The sequence below is a fragment of the Nicotiana tomentosiformis genome, chromosome 5, assembly GCF_000390325.3.
Source record: "Nicotiana tomentosiformis chromosome 5, ASM39032v3, whole genome shotgun sequence".
Taxonomy (NCBI): domain Eukaryota; kingdom Viridiplantae; phylum Streptophyta; class Magnoliopsida; order Solanales; family Solanaceae; genus Nicotiana; species Nicotiana tomentosiformis.
The window spans coordinates 123,626,752-123,643,601 of NC_090816.1; the positions used below are offsets into that span (position 1 = coordinate 123,626,752).

At 35.2% G+C, this 16,850-nt stretch overlaps 2 protein-coding genes across 2 annotated transcripts; both read left to right on the forward strand.

Annotated features, from left to right (window-relative positions):
- The first annotated feature begins 4,643 nt into the window (after positions 1-4,643).
- Positions 4,644-7,246, forward strand: LOC138891641 (5-epi-aristolochene synthase). The gene is made up of 7 exons (XM_070175288.1): positions 4,644-4,817; positions 4,945-5,209; positions 5,297-5,672; positions 5,749-5,967; positions 6,099-6,237; positions 6,393-6,638; positions 6,743-7,246. The coding sequence occupies exons 1-7, from the start codon at positions 4,707-4,709 to the stop codon at positions 7,037-7,039; spliced, it is 1,653 nt and encodes a 550-aa protein (XP_070031389.1). The 5' UTR covers positions 4,644-4,706; the 3' UTR covers positions 7,040-7,246.
- A 5,224-nt stretch (positions 7,247-12,470) lies between these two features.
- LOC138891642 (5-epi-aristolochene synthase-like) lies at positions 12,471-15,075 on the forward strand. Its single transcript, XM_070175289.1, is given in 8 exon segments — positions 12,471-12,645; positions 12,773-13,037; positions 13,125-13,500; positions 13,577-13,795; positions 13,927-14,014; positions 14,016-14,066; positions 14,222-14,467; positions 14,572-15,075. Coding segments are annotated over 8 exon segments (1,653 nt in total). The 5' UTR covers positions 12,471-12,534; the 3' UTR covers positions 14,869-15,075.
- The last annotated feature ends 1,775 nt before the right edge of the window (positions 15,076-16,850 follow it).

A 16,850-nucleotide genomic window follows, 5' to 3' on the forward strand; every position in this document is an offset into this window, starting at 1 on the left:
GTCACGACCCAAAATTCCCACCTTTGGGACCGTGATGTCGCCTAATATTTTACTTGCTAGGCAAGCCAACGTTAGAATATAATTAGCCATTTTAACACAATTTTGAATTAATTAATAACAAAGAAAAAAATGCGAAAATAAAGTCTGAAATATAGCGAATAATCCATAATAATCGCGATGTCTAAATACCATCCCAGAACTGGAGTCACAAGTGCACGGGCTTCTAGAATAATACAAACAATGGTGTAAATAAAAATAAAGATGTATCGAAGAAAACACGCGGCCAAAATAAAGTAGAAGGGGACTTCAGAGTTGCGAACGCTGGGCAGCTATATACCTCAAGTCTCCGCTGGTAGCTGAATCCGAGCACAATCTACAGTACGTTGTTGGGACCAACTCCGGAATATGCACAAGAAGTGCGGAGTATAGTATGAGTACAACCGACCCCATATACCCAGTAAGTGTCGAGCCTAACCTCGACGAAGTAGTGACGAGGCTAAGACATGTCACTTACATTAACCTGTACGCAATAATAATAATAACAACAATAATAGAAATAAATCAGGTAACTCATTTTAATAGTTGAATCCAACTCGGCAGTCATAACCAATTATTATTTCAATCAATTTCCGTTGCGGCGTGCAACCCGTCCCAACAATATAATTCCTCAATAAATTTTCGTTGCGGCGTGCAACCCGCTCCATCAATATAAACTTAAAATACAATCCGTTTCGGCGTGCAACCCGATCCCTCAATATATTCAGTTTTATTTCCTCAATCAATTTCCGTTGCGGTGCGCAACCCGCTCCAACAATACAAACTAAAAATATAATCCGTTGCGGCGTGCAACCCGATCCCCCAATATATTAATTTTCATTTCCGTTGCGGCGTGCAACCCGCTCCAATAATATAATTTAACAACTCTTAAATATAATAAAATACTCCAATAAATACCACATTCAGTAAGAAGTTATTAGGCAACAATGCACACAATATTTATAGATTATTTAGGGACAAGTAATGACAAGTAGCAATTAATTGTGAAAATCAAGGAGAAAATAGGCAATTTAATTTCTAATATACTACATCTAAGTAGAAATTTAATCACATAGGTCAAATAAACATGTAACGATTATAACATGGATTCAAGGCATAATATTGAGCAAGCAATATGAGAGAAATAATTAATATAATAATTAATTCATGATTTAAAACAATCTATGATTTTCAAATAATTAGGCAACCAATTAATTTGACGACGTATAGACACTCGTCACCTCGCCTATACGTCGTTCACATGAATTTCACATAACTAATAATTCAAGGGTTCTATTCCCTCAAGCGAAGGTTAACCACGACACTTACCTCGCTTTGCAAACAAATTCAAGATTGCAAAAAACCTTTGCCTCGCGAATTCGTGTCCGAAATCCTAAAATCTAGTCATAAACATTTCAATATACTCAATACAAATCGTAGGAATCAATACCGTACGAAATTAAAAAAATTTCCGGATTAAAATCAAAAATTCATCTAAAATATCAACAGTGGGACCCACGTCTCGAATCCTAGAAAAACTACGAAATCCGAACACCCGTTCCGATACGAGTTCAACCATATAAAAATTATCGAATTCCGACATCAGATTGATCTTCAAATCTTAATTTTATATTTTTGGAAGATTTTATAAAAATCTGATTTTTCTTCCATAAATTCACGGATTCATGATGTAAATGAACGGAATCATGAAATATAATTAATATAGGAAAAGGAACACTTACCCCAATGATTTTTTTGAAAAACCTACGAAACATCGTCACAAACCGAGCTCCCAAAGTCAAAATGTGAAATAATACCCAAACCCTCGGTTTTATAATACACAATGAGACCCCTCATTGTGCTGACCGCACATCCCGGGTTCTGCGGCCGCGATCAAAATTGTGCGGCCGCACTTCAATAGTGACTGCACTACCAGGCTTCATTAAAAAAATAACTTTCCCTACAAATCTCCAAATGATTAACGCTATAAATTTCTGAAAACTAGATTCAAAGGGCTACAACTTTCATTTTTGAATCATCTCCAAATTCCTTATCGATTAAAATATATAAGATTCCGAAGTCAGAACATCTAGGCTGCAACACTCCCTTAGAGTGCGGCCGCGAGCAAAATTGTGCGGCCGCGGGCAGAATTGTGCGGTCCGCACTTCTGCTCTGCGGTCCGCACTTTTTTCATTGCCTCATCACTCAAAAGTGTGCCCCCGCACTTCCAAAAGTTCCAGAACAACAGTAGAGTGCCGAAATGCCCGGACTCGCTCAAAACTCACCCCGAAACTCTCCGATCCACTCGAGATCCCGTTCAACTATACCAACAAGTCCCGTAACATAATGTGGACGTACTTGAGATTTCAAATCAAGTCAAACAACATCGAAATTATAATTCACACCTCGATTCAGACTTATGAGTTTCAAACTTTTCAATTTACAAAACTCGTGCCGAAACATATTAAATTAATCTAGAATGATTTCAAATTTGGCACACAAGTCATAAATGACATAACTGAGCTATTCGAATTTTCAGAATCTCAATCCGAGTCCGATATCAACAAATTCAATTCCGCGGTCAAACTTTGAAAATCTTTAGCCTTGAAATTTCTAATTTTCGTCAAATGGCCATAACTTGAGCTAGCGAACTCCAAATTAAATTTCGGGCATACGCCCAAGTCCCAAATCACGATACGGACCTACCTGAACTGTCAAAACACTGATTCGGACCTGTTTGCTAAAAATGTTGACAAAAGTCAACTCAGTTGAGTTTTAAAGTTCTATTTCACATTTTAATCTATTTTTCATAAATACTTTTCGGAAAATTATACGGACTGCGCACACAAGTCGAGGAACAATGAATCTATTTGAGGTCTAAGAATACAGAAATAACTATTAAATTTAAAGATGACCTTTTGGGTCATCACAAGAAGTCTCTCCCTCGTGTAATAAAAAGAGCAATAGTTTTCATAAGATTCGTTTCTATGCCTCAAAGCCACCAAAGCATGTGGACAAGGAGGTTCATCAAGCTGGAATTGTCCACAACTACATTTCCTGTTTTGAAAACAAACAATGATGAAGAATTAAAAGATAGAATATTTATGCTTATGGTGAAGTTTCATTAAATATTTATTATCGTTAATTAGTAGCTTTATGATTCAATATTCGTTTTCATTTTTAAATGTGGCACCGCTTATGAAAAATCTTGCGTACGCCACTGCTAAAAATAGAAGCCCGCGGAAATAAGGAGTCTATTTTAAATGATTGTATAATTTTTGTAGGGAAAACATGTTTATGGCGGGTAATTTTCAAAACTGGGATAATTTAGATAAATAGGTTTCATATAGTGTATAGGAAGTAAACAAAATCCCTTTTACAAAATTGGTCAAGAATAGGTATTTCCAAATTGGTGTACCAATTAGATGTAAAAAGAAAGCTTTAAAAGACAGTAAACTACTTATATATTACCAAAGCTTTACGAATTAGATGTAAAAAGACGTAAACTACTTATATATATTACCAAAGTAACTTGAAAGTTTAAAATTTCAATTAGAATTATAGTAGGGTAAAACTGTCTATTTAAAATCAGTATTTAAAAAGGCATGAGCGAAAGATGAGGCGTTTTATCTAACACGAAGCGAGGTGTAAGCCCCATGGGTGTTTTATTTTTATATTTTATAAATTTATAAAATCATTATATAAATCAGAAAAATACACTAAAATTGTGAAAAGTTAAAGAAAATTATAGAATTAATATATATATATATATATATATATATATATATATATAAATGTGTGTGTGTGTGTATGTATGCGCATGCGCGCGCGACCATGCAACTTTTTTTACTTGAAAAAATAAAAGGCATAAAGATACATTATACCTATGTCATCAAAACAATATAAAAACTAGAGCGATACCAAAAGAAATTTTAAATTCAAAAACTAACTTGAAATTAATATATTTAAAATTTCATTTTTTTTTGTGTGGAGAAAACAAAGCATAACACTTTGCTTTGTAACACTTTGCCTAGGTGAATGTCAGGGCTTATGCTCCACGATACTTATGCCCTGCCAGTACACCTCGCGGTGGGACTCGCTCAAAAAACGTCTTTGTTGTGAGAAATTGCAATTTTGGACCTTTACAATTTCGACAAAACCTTGGTTCGTGAAAACTGTTTGATTAACTTTTAGACCATCCAGTCAATTTAACTCTAAACTGACCTAAATAAATACTACGTACACTAGTCTTTAAGTTCATCAAAGTGGACTCTGCATTAATAATTGAAATTTATGCCGCAACAATGACATTAGGTTTTATAAATAAAGTAATAGGAATTTGATAGTTCCAGGAAACAACTCTACAGTACTCCCTTATTTTGTGCCTTTTTAAATAATATTATTCAGTTGACGAAACAAATAAATAAAATATTTGGGAAACTGGATCAATAGACCCCAGACGCCAACAATGAATCAAAAGGCTGCTAGCTAGTGTAAAGTCTAGTAAGGCAACTGGGAAATTAAATGATTAGGTGCTTTTGATCAATTACATTAACTAGTCTCTCACCACTATATATACTTGTCCCTTCTCTTCCATTTAAGTAGAGTTCCTTTCTTTCTTCCTTAAAACTTAAAAGAACAAGTAAAAATACACTCATCTTTAATTAGCAATGGCCTCAGCAGCAGTTGCAAACTATGAAGAAGAGATTGTTCGCCCCGTCGCCGACTTCTCCCCTAGTCTCTGGGGTGATCAGTTCCTTTCATTCTCCATTGATAATCAGGTAATTTAACTAATACTAGTATTCTTTATTTATATTTATAGTTTGTTCTCCATTGATAATCAGGTAGTTTATTTATGTTGAACAACATTAATTTTGCTAATTTCAGTTTAATGTACATTACATATAGGTTGCGGAAAAGTATATATATGCTCAAGAGATTGAAGCATTGAAGGAACAAACGAGGAGTATGCTGTTAGCAACCGGAAGGAAATTGGCCGATACATTGAATTTGATTGACATTATTGAACGCCTTGGTATATCCTACCACTTTGAGAAAGAAATTGATGAGATTTTGGATCAGATTTACAACCAAAACTCAAACTGCAATGATTTGTGCACCTCTGCACTTCAATTTCGATTGCTCAGGCAACACGGTTTCAACATCTCTCCTGGTAAGTTCATCATGAAGTTGTTAAAATTATTATCCATTTATTGGAAGAAGGCTAATTCATCTTGAGTTTTCTTTCTTGAAATACCAGAAATTTTCAGCAAATTCCAAGATGAAAATGGCAAATTCAAGGAGTCTCTTGCTAGTGATGTCTTAGGATTATTAAACTTGTATGAAGCTTCACATGTAAGGACTCATGCTGACGATATCTTAGAAGACGCACTTGCTTTCTCCACTATCCATCTTGAATCTGCAGCTCCACATTTGAAATCTCCACTTAGGGAGCAAGTGACACATGCCCTTGAGCAATGTTTGCACAAGGGTGTTCCTAGAGTCGAGACCCGATTCTTCATCTCATCAATCTATGACAAGGAACAATCGAAGAATAATGTGTTACTTCGATTTGCCAAATTGGATTTCAACTTGCTCCAGATGTTGCACAAACAAGAACTTGCTCAAGTATCAAGGTGCGATATATAAAAACGATGAACCCTTTTTGATTCATCATATCTCAAGTACTCATGTTAATTTCTTATGCTGCAGGTGGTGGAAAGATTTGGATTTTGTAACAACACTTCCATATGCTAGAGATCGAGTAGTTGAATGCTACTTTTGGGCATTAGGAGTTTATTTTGAGCCTCAATACTCTCAAGCTCGCGTCATGCTCGTTAAGACCATATCAATGATTTCGATTGTCGATGACACCTTTGATGCTTACGGTACAGTTAAAGAACTTGAGGCATACACAGATGCCATACAAAGGTATGAACTTCATCAATTCACTTATTCCTTGATAGTGAATGTCGTCGTGAAAAGATTAAGACGAATTTCTACTCATTATAGTTGTGCTCTTTCAAAATGCATGAATTCACCTTAATTTTGTCATCCTGCAGATGGGATATCAACGAAATTGATCGGCTTCCTGATTACATGAAAATCAGTTATAAAGCTATTCTAGATCTCTACAAGGATTATGAAAAGGAATTGTCTAGTGCCGGAAGATCTCATATTGTCTGCCATGCAATAGAAAGAGTATGTTCGAGCAACTTAACTATCGAAATACATTTTTTCCTTAATCCATTTCTCACTTTGGTTTACCTTGTGTTCGTCTTTTAGTGATTAGAAACTTGATACAGTTCAATCAATATTTTCTAACACTTGAACACATATATGTTTTGTATTCACAGATGAAAGAAGTAGTAAGAAATTATAATGTCGAGTCAACATGGTTTATTGAAGGATATATGCCACCTGTTTCTGAATACCTAAGCAATGCACTAGCAACTACCACATATTACTACCTCGCGACAACATCGTATTTGGGCATGAAGTCTGCCACGGAGCAAGATTTTGAGTGGTTGTCAAAGAATCCAAAAATTCTTGAAGCTAGTGTAATTATATGTCGAGTTATCGATGACACAGCCACGTACGAGGTATGATTTGCATCTCAAGAAATTATATCATTATATGGGATTTGGACAAACAAAGTACAATTAAGGCAATATAAAAGCTAACCTTTAATTTATCTGCTTTCTAGGTTGAGAAAAGCAGGGGACAAATTGCAACTGGAATTGAGTGCTGCATGAGAGATTATGGTATATCAACAAAAGAGGCAATGGCTAAATTTCAAAATATGGCTGAGACAGCATGGAAAGATATTAATGAAGGACTTCTTAGGCCCACTCCCGTCTCTACAGAATTTTTAACTCCTATTCTCAATCTTGCTCGTATTGTTGAGGTTACATATATACACAATCTAGATGGATACACTCATCCGGAGAAAGTCTTAAAACCTCACATTATTAACCTACTTGTGGACTCCATCAAAATTTGAGCTGCCATTTGTTGCTCATCTCAAGGAAACTTCATTCTTCTTTGTTGTATAATTACGTTGTTAGAGAGCTGTTGTGCAGTGCACTTCCTAAACTAGGACCTTCTTAAGATCCTTGTAATCACAATATTTTGTTCTCGATATTCATACCTGAATATACTTGTTTAACACTTCAAATGATAGAAATTAAAGTTCATCCGATTTCACTTCTGTGCTATCAGCATATATACAATTTTTCATTCCGTCCATTTTCTCCTCTTTGTAATTTCATGTATATATCTAGGATGTAATAATAACTCTAAACAACAGTTTTATTTGGGATTTTTATCAAGCCATACACTATATGAAACCTTTTTACCCTCCCTACTCAAGTTTCAACGTAATTACACGGGGATATACAATTTACCAATTATATATATAAAACAAAGGGCAGCCCGGTGCACTAAGCTCCTGCTATGCGCGAAGTCAGATTATTTCATCAAGAGTTCTCAGTAAAAAAAATTTCTTTAAACTACATCAATTCTTATTTTCTTTTTGGACCATTCCTACGAGATCTCTTGTTATGCCCTTCTTGTCCGCAGTTGCCACATGAAACATTATACTTCTTTGCCTTTATTTCATCATATGGTTTGTATCTTTATTTTTGAGGTCTCCCTGGTTGCCTTTTTCCTGTAGGTGGCAGGACAACTTCTTCTGCTATATGTTGTGGCACATCCCATTTGCTTTGATCAGGTAGAGGGTCCACTCGTATTTCATAAGTATGCAGAAGTGTCACGATCCAAAATTTCCACCTTTGGGACCGTGATGGCGCCTAATATTTTACTTGCTAGGCAAGCCAATGTTAGAATATAATTAGCCATTTTAACACAATTTTGAATTAATTAATAACAAAGAAAAAAATGCGAAAATAAAGTCTGAAATATAGCGAATAATCCATAATAATCGCGATGTCTAAATACCATCCCAGAACTGGAGTCACAAGTGCACGGGCTTCTAGAATAATACAAACAAGGGTGTAAATAAAAATAAAGATGTATCGAAGAAAACACGCGGCCAAAATAAAGTAGAAGGGGACTTCAGAGTTGCGAACGCTGGGCAGCTATATACCTCAAGTCTCCGCTGGTAGCTGAATCCGAGCACAATCTACAGTACGTTGTTGGGACCAACTCCGGAATATGCACAAAAAGTACGGAGTATAGTATGAGTACAACCGACCCCATATACCCAGTAAGTGTCGAGCCTAACCTCGACGAAGTAGTGACGAGGCTAAGACATGTCACTTACATTAACCTGTACGCAATAATAATAATAACAACAATAATAGAAATAAATCAGGTAACTCATTTTAATAGTTGAATCCAACTCGGCAGTCATAACCAATTATTATTTCAATCAATTTCCGTTGCGGCGTGCAACCCATCCCAACAATATAATTCCTCAATAAATTTTCGTTGCGGCGTGCAACCCACTCCATCAATATAAACTTAAAATACAATCCGTTTCGGCGTGCAACCCGATCCCTCAATATATTCAGTTTTATTTCCTCAATCAATTTCCGTTGCGGTGTGCAACCCGCTCCAACAATACAAACTAAAAATATAATCCGTTGCGGCGTGCAACCCGATCCCCCAATATATTAATTTTCATTTCCGTTGCGGCGTGCAACCCGCTCCAATAATATAATTTAACAACTCTTAAATATAATAAAATACTCCAATAAATACCACATTCAGTAAGAAGTTATTAGGCAACAATGCACACAATATTTATAGATTATTTAGGGACAAGTAATGACAAGTAGCAATTAATTGTGAAAATCAAGGAGAAAATAGGCAATTTAATTTCTAATATACTACATCTAAGTAGAAATTTAATCACATAGGTCAAATAAACATGTAACGATTTTAACATGGATTCAAGGCATAATATTGAGCAAGGAATATGAGAGAAATAATTAATATAATAATTAATTCATGATTTAAAACAATCTATGATTTTCAAATAATTAGGCAACCAATTAATTTGACGACGTATAGACACTCGTCACCTCGCCTATACGTCGTTCACATGAATTTCACATAACTAATAATTCAAGGGTTCTATTCCCTCAAGCGAAGGTTAACCACGACACTTACCTCGCTTTGCAAACAAATTCAAGATTGCAAAAAACCTTTGCCTCGCGAATTCGTGTCCGAAATCCTAAAATCTAGTCATAAACATTTCAATATACTCAATACAAATCGTAGGAATCAATACCGTACGAAATTAAAAAAATTTCCGGATTAAAATCAAAAATTCATCTAAAATATCAACAGTGGGACCCACGTCTCGAATCCTAGAAAAACTACGAAATCCGAACACCCGTTCCGATACGAGTTCAACCATATAAAAATTATCGAATTCCGACATCAGATTGATCTTCAAATCTTAATTTTATATTTTTGGAAGATTTTATAAAAATCTGATTTTTCTTCCATAAATTCACGGATTCATGATGTAAATGAATGGAATCATGAAATATAATTAATATAGGAAAAGGAACACTTACCCCAATGAATTTTTTGAAAAACCTACGAAACATCGTCACAAACCGAGCTCCCAAAGTCCAAATGTGAAATAATACCCAAACCCTCGGTTTTATAATACACAATGAGACCCCTCATTGTGCTGACCGCACATCCCGGGTTCTGCGGCCGCGATCAAAATTGTGCGGCCGCACTTCAATAGTGACTGCACTACCAGGCTTCATTAAAGACATAACTTTCCCTACAAATCTCCAAATGATTAACGCTATAAATTTCTGAAAACTAGATTCAAAGGGCTACAACTTTTATTTTTGAATCATCTCCAAATTCCTTATCGATTAAAATATATAAGATTCCGAAGTCAGAACATCTAGGCTGCAACACTCCCTTAGAGTGCGGCCGCGAGCAAAATTGTGCGGCCGCGGGAAGAATTGTGCGGCCGCGGGCAGAATTGTGCGGTCCGCACTTCTGCTCTGTGGTCCGCACTTTTTTCATTGCCTCATCACTCAAAAGTGTGCCCCCGCACTTCCAAAAGTTCCAGAACAACAGTAGAGTGCCGAAATGCCCGGACTCGCTCAAAACTCACCCCGAAACTCCCCGATCCACTCGAGATCCCGTTCAACTATACCAACAAGTCCCGTAACATAATGTGGACGTACTTGAGATTTCAAATCAAGTCAAACAACATCGAAATTATAATTCACACCTCGATTCAGACTTATGAGTTTCAAACTTTTCAATTTACAAAACTCGTGCCGAAACATATTAAATTAATCTAGAATGATTTCAAATTTGGCACACAAGTCATAAATGACATAACTGAGCTATTCGAATTTTCAGAATCTCAATCCGAGTCCGATATCAACAAATTCAATTCCGCGGTCAAACTTTGAAAATCTTTAGCCTTGAGATTTCTAATTTTCGTCAAATGGCCATAACTTGAGCTAGCGAACTCCAAATTAAATTTCGGGCATACGCCCAAGTCCCAAATCACGATACGGACCTACCTGAACTGTCAAAACACTGATTCGGACCTGTTTGCTAAAAATGTTGACAAAAGTCAACTCAGTTGAGTTTTAAAGTTCTATTTCACATTTTAATCTATTTTTCATAAATACTTTTCGGAAAATTATACGGACTGCGCACACAAGTCGAGGAACAATGAATCTATTTGAGGTCTAAGAATACAGAAATAACTATTAAATTTAAAGATGACCTTTTGGGTCATCACAAGAAGTCTCTCCCTCGTGTAATAAAAAGAGCAATAGTTTTCATAAGATTCGTTTCTATGCCTCAAAGCCACCAAAGCATGTGGACAAGGAGGTTCATCAAGCTGGAATTGTCCACAACTACATTTCCTGTTTTGAAAACAAACAATGATGAAGAATTAAAAGATAGAATATTTATGCTTATGGTGAAGTTTCATTAAATATTTATTATCGTTAATTAGTAGCTTTATGATTCAATATTCGTTTTCATTTTTAAATGTGGCACCGCTTATGAAAAATCTTGCGTACGCCACTGCTAAAAATAGAAGCCCGCGGAAATAAGGAGTCTATTTTAAATGATTGTATAATTTTTGTAGGGAAAACATGTTTATGGCGGGTAATTTTCAAAACTGGGATAATTTAGATAAATAGGTTTCATATAGTGTATAGGAAGTAAACAAAATCCCTTTTACAAAATTGGTCAAGAATAGGTATTTCCAAATTGGTGTACCAATTAGATGTAAAAAGAAAGCTTTAAAAGACAGTAAACTACTTATATATTACCAAAGCTTTACGAATTAGATGTAAAAAGACGTAAACTACTTATATATATTACCAAAGTAACTTGAAAGTTTAAAATTTCAATTAGAATTATAGTAGGGTAAAACTGTCTATTTAAAATCAGTATTTAAAAAGGCATGAGCGAAAGATGAGGCGTTTTATCTAACACGAAGCGAGGTGTAAGCCCCATGGGTGTTTTATTTTTATATTTTATAAATTTATAAAATCATTATATAAATCAGAAAAATACACTAAAATTGTGAAAAGTTAAAGAAAATTATAGAATTAATATATATATATATATATATATATATATATATATATATAAATGTGTGTGTGTGTGTATGTATGCGCATGCGCGCGCGACCATGCAACTTTTTTTACTTGAAAAAGTAAAAGGCATAAAGATACATTATACCTATGTCATCAAAACAATATAAAAACTAGAGCGATACCAAAAGAAATTTTAAATTCAAAAACTAACTTGAAATTAATATATTTAAAATTTCATTTTTTTTTGTGTGGAGAAAACAAAGCATAACACTTTGCTTTGTAACACTTTGCCTAGGTGAATGTCAGGGCTTATGCTCCACGATACTTATGCCCTGCCAGTACACCTCGCGGTGGGACTCGCTCAAAAAACGTCTTTGTTGTGAGAAATTGCAATTTTGGACCTTTACAATTTCGACAAAACCTTGGTTCGTGAAAACTGTTTGATTAACTTTTAGACCATCCAGTCAATTTAACTCTAAACTGACCTAAATAAATACTACGTACACTAGTCTTTAAGTTCATCAAAGTGGACTCTGCATTAATAATTGAAATTTATGCCGCAACAATGACATTAGGTTTTATAAATAAAGTAATAGGAATTTGATAGTTCCAGGAAACAACTCTACAGTACTCCCTTATTTTGTGCCTTTTTAAATAATATTATTCAGTTGACGAAACAAATAAATAAAATATTTGGGAAACTGGATCAATAGACCCCAGACGCCAACAATGAATCAAAAGGCTGCTAGCTAGTGTAAAGTCTAGTAAGGCAACTGGGAAATTAAATGATTAGGTGCTTTTGATCAATTACATTAACTAGTCTCTCACCACTATATATACTTGTCCCTTCTCTTCCATTTAAGTAGAGTTCCTTTCTTTCTTCCTTAAAACTTAAAAGAACAAGTAAAAATACACTCATCTTTAATTAGCAATGGCCTCAGCAGCAGTTGCAAACTATGAAGAAGAGATTGTTCGCCCCGTCGCCGACTTCTCCCCTAGTCTCTGGGGTGATCAGTTCCTTTCATTCTCCATTGATAATCAGGTAATTTAACTAATACTAGTATTCTTTATTTATATTTATAGTTTGTTCTCCATTGATAATCAGGTAGTTTATTTATGTTGAACAACATTAATTTTGCTAATTTCAGTTTAATGTACATTACATATAGGTTGCGGAAAAGTATATATATGCTCAAGAGATTGAAGCATTGAAGGAACAAACGAGGAGTATGCTGTTAGCAACCGGAAGGAAATTGGCCGATACATTGAATTTGATTGACATTATTGAACGCCTTGGTATATCCTACCACTTTGAGAAAGAAATTGATGAGATTTTGGATCAGATTTACAACCAAAACTCAAACTGCAATGATTTGTGCACCTCTGCACTTCAATTTCGATTGCTCAGGCAACACGGTTTCAACATCTCTCCTGGTAAGTTCATCATGAAGTTGTTAAAATTATTATCCATTTATTGGAAGAAGGCTAATTCATCTTGAGTTTTCTTTCTTGAAATACCAGAAATTTTCAGCAAATTCCAAGATGAAAATGGCAAATTCAAGGAGTCTCTTGCTAGTGATGTCTTAGGATTATTAAACTTGTATGAAGCTTCACATGTAAGGACTCATGCTGACGATATCTTAGAAGACGCACTTGCTTTCTCCACTATCCATCTTGAATCTGCAGCTCCACATTTGAAATCTCCACTTAGGGAGCAAGTGACACATGCCCTTGAGCAATGTTTGCACAAGGGTGTTCCTAGAGTCGAGACCCGATTCTTCATCTCATCAATCTATGACAAGGAACAATCGAAGAATAATGTGTTACTTCGATTTGCCAAATTGGATTTCAACTTGCTCCAGATGTTGCACAAACAAGAACTTGCTCAAGTATCAAGGTGCGATATATAAAAACGATGAACCCTTTTTGATTCATCATATCTCAAGTACTCATGTTAATTTCTTATGCTGCAGGTGGTGGAAAGATTTGGATTTTGTAACAACACTTCCATATGCTAGAGATCGAGTAGTTGAATGCTACTTTTGGGCATTAGGAGTTTATTTTGAGCCTCAATACTCTCAAGCTCGCGTCATGCTCGTTAAGACCATATCAATGATTTCGATTGTCGATGACACCTTTGATGCTTACGGTACAGTTAAAGAACTTGAGGCATACACAGATGCCATACAAAGGTATGAACTTCATCAATTCACTTATTCCTTGATAGTGAATGTCGTCGTGAAAAGATTAAGACGAATTTCTACTCATTATAGTTGTGCTCTTTCAAAATGCATGAATTCACCTTAATTTTGTCATCCTGCAGATGGGATATCAACGAAATTGATCGGCTTCCTGATTACATGAAAATCAGTTATAAAGCTATTCTAGATCTCTACAAGGATTATGAAAAGGGAATTGTCTAGTGCCGGAAGATCTCATATTGTCTGCCATGCAATAGAAAGAGTATGTTCGAGCAACTTAACTATCGAAATACATTTTTTCCTTAATCCATTTCTCACTTTGGTTTACCTTGTGTTCGTCTTTTAGTGATTAGAAACTTGATACAGTTCAATCAATATTTTCTAACACTTGAACACATATATGTTTTGTATTCACAGATGAAAGAAGTAGTAAGAAATTATAATGTCGAGTCAACATGGTTTATTGAAGGATATATGCCACCTGTTTCTGAATACCTAAGCAATGCACTAGCAACTACCACATATTACTACCTCGCGACAACATCGTATTTGGGCATGAAGTCTGCCACGGAGCAAGATTTTGAGTGGTTGTCAAAGAATCCAAAAATTCTTGAAGCTAGTGTAATTATATGTCGAGTTATCGATGACACAGCCACGTACGAGGTATGATTTGCATCTCAAGAAATTATATCATTATATGGGATTTGGACAAACAAAGTACAATTAAGGCAATATAAAAGCTAACCTTTAATTTATCTGCTTTCTAGGTTGAGAAAAGCAGGGGACAAATTGCAACTGGAATTGAGTGCTGCATGAGAGATTATGGTATATCAACAAAAGAGGCAATGGCTAAATTTCAAAATATGGCTGAGACAGCATGGAAAGATATTAATGAAGGACTTCTTAGGCCCACTCCCGTCTCTACAGAATTTTTAACTCCTATTCTCAATCTTGCTCGTATTGTTGAGGTTACATATATACACAATCTAGATGGATACACTCATCCGGAGAAAGTCTTAAAACCTCACATTATTAACCTACTTGTGGACTCCATCAAAATTTGAGCTGCCATTTGTTGCTCATCTCAAGGAAACTTCATTCTTCTTTGTTGTATAATTACGTTGTTAGGGAGCTGTTGTGCAGTGCACTTCCTAAACTAGGACCTTCTTAAGATCCTTGTAATCACAATATTTTGTTCTCGATATTCATACCTGAATATACTTGTTTAACACTTCAAATGATAGAAATTAAAGTTCATCCGATTTCACTTCTGTGCTATCAGCATATATACATTTTTTCATTCCGTCCATTTTCTCCTCTTTGTAATTTCATGTATATATCTAGGATGTAATAATAACTCTAAACAACAGTTTTATTTGGGATTTTTATCAAGCCATACACTATATGAAACCTTTTTACCCTCTCTACTCAAGTTTCAACGTAATTACACGGGGATATACAATTTACCAATTATATATATAAAACAAAGGGCAGCCCGGTGCACTAAGCTCCTGCTATGCGCGAAGTCACATTATTTCATCAAGAGTTCTCAGTAAAAAAAATTTCTTTAAACTACATCAATTCTTATTTTCTTTTTGGACCATTCCTACGAGATCTCTTGTTATGCCCTTCTTGTCCGCAGTTGCCACATGAAACATTATACTTCTTTGCCTTTATTTCATCATATGGTTTGTATCTTTATTTTTGAGGTCTCCCTGGTTGCCTTTTTCCTGTAGGTGGCAGGACAACTTCTTCTGCTATATGTTGTGGCACATCCCATTTGCTTTGATCAGGTAGAGGGTCCACTCGTATTTCATAAGTATGCAGAAGTGTCACGACCCAAAATTCCCACCTTTGGGACCGTGATGGCGCCTAATATTTTACTTGCTAGGCAAGCCAACGTTAGAATATAATTAGCCATTTTAACACAATTTTGAATTAATTAATAACAAAGAAAAAAATGCGAAAATAAAGTCTGAAATATAGCGAATAATCCATAATAATCGCGATGTCTAAATACCATCCCAGAACTGGAGTCACAAGTGCACGAGCTTCTAGAATAATACAAACAAGGGTGTAAATAAAAATAAAGATGTATCGAAGAAAACACGCGGCCAAAATAAAGTAGAAGGGGACTTCAGAGTTGCGAACGCTGGGCAGCTATATACCTCAAGTCTCCGCTGGTAGCTGAATCCGAGCACAATCTACAGTACGTTGTTGGGACCAACTCCGGAATATGCACAAGAAGTACGGAGTATAGTATGAGTACAACCGACCCCATGTACCCAGTAAGTGTCGAGCCTAACCTCGACGAAGTAGTGACGAGGCTAAGACATGTCACTTACATTAACCTGTACGCAATAATAATAATAACAACAATAATAGAAATAAATCAGGTAACTCATTTTAATAGTTGAATCCAACTCGGCAGTCATAACCAATTATTATTTCAATCAATTTCCGTTGCGGCGTGCAACCCGTCCCAACAATATAATTCCTCAATAAATTTTCGTTGCGGCGTGCAACCCGCTCCATCAATTCATCAAGCTGGAATTGTCCACAACTACATTTCCTGTTTTGAAAACAAACAATGATGAAGAATTAAAAGATAGAATATTTATGCTTATGGTGAAGTTTCATTAAATATTTATTATCGTTAATTAGTAGCTTTATGATTCAATATTCGTTTTCATTTTTAAATGTGGCACCGCTTATGAAAAATCTTGCGTACGCCACTGCTAAAAATAGAAGCCCGCGGAAATAAGGAGTCTATTTTAAATGATTGTATAATTTTTGTAGGAAAAACATGTTTATGGCAGGTAATTTTCAAAACTGGGATAATTTAGATAAATAGGTTTCATATAGTGTATAGGAAGTAAACAAAATCCCTTTTACAAAATTGGTCAAGAATAGGTATTTCCAAATTGGTGTACCAATTAGATGTAAAAAGAAAGCTTTAAAAGACAGTAAACTACTTATATATTACCAAAGCTTTACGAATTAGATGTAAAAAGACGTAAACTACTTATATATATTACCAAAGTAA

Coding starts and splice junctions, on each gene's coding strand:
- LOC138891641 (XM_070175288.1), top strand. CDS start 4,707: ATGGCCTCAGCAGCAGTTGCAAACTATGAAGAAGAGATTGTTCGCCCC. Junction 5,673..5,748: donor GAACTTGCTCAAGTATCAAG/GTGCGATATATA, acceptor CTTATGCTGCAG/GTGGTGGAAAGATTTGGATT. Junction 6,238..6,392: donor TCTGCCATGCAATAGAAAGA/GTATGTTCGAGC, acceptor TTGTATTCACAG/ATGAAAGAAGTAGTAAGAAA.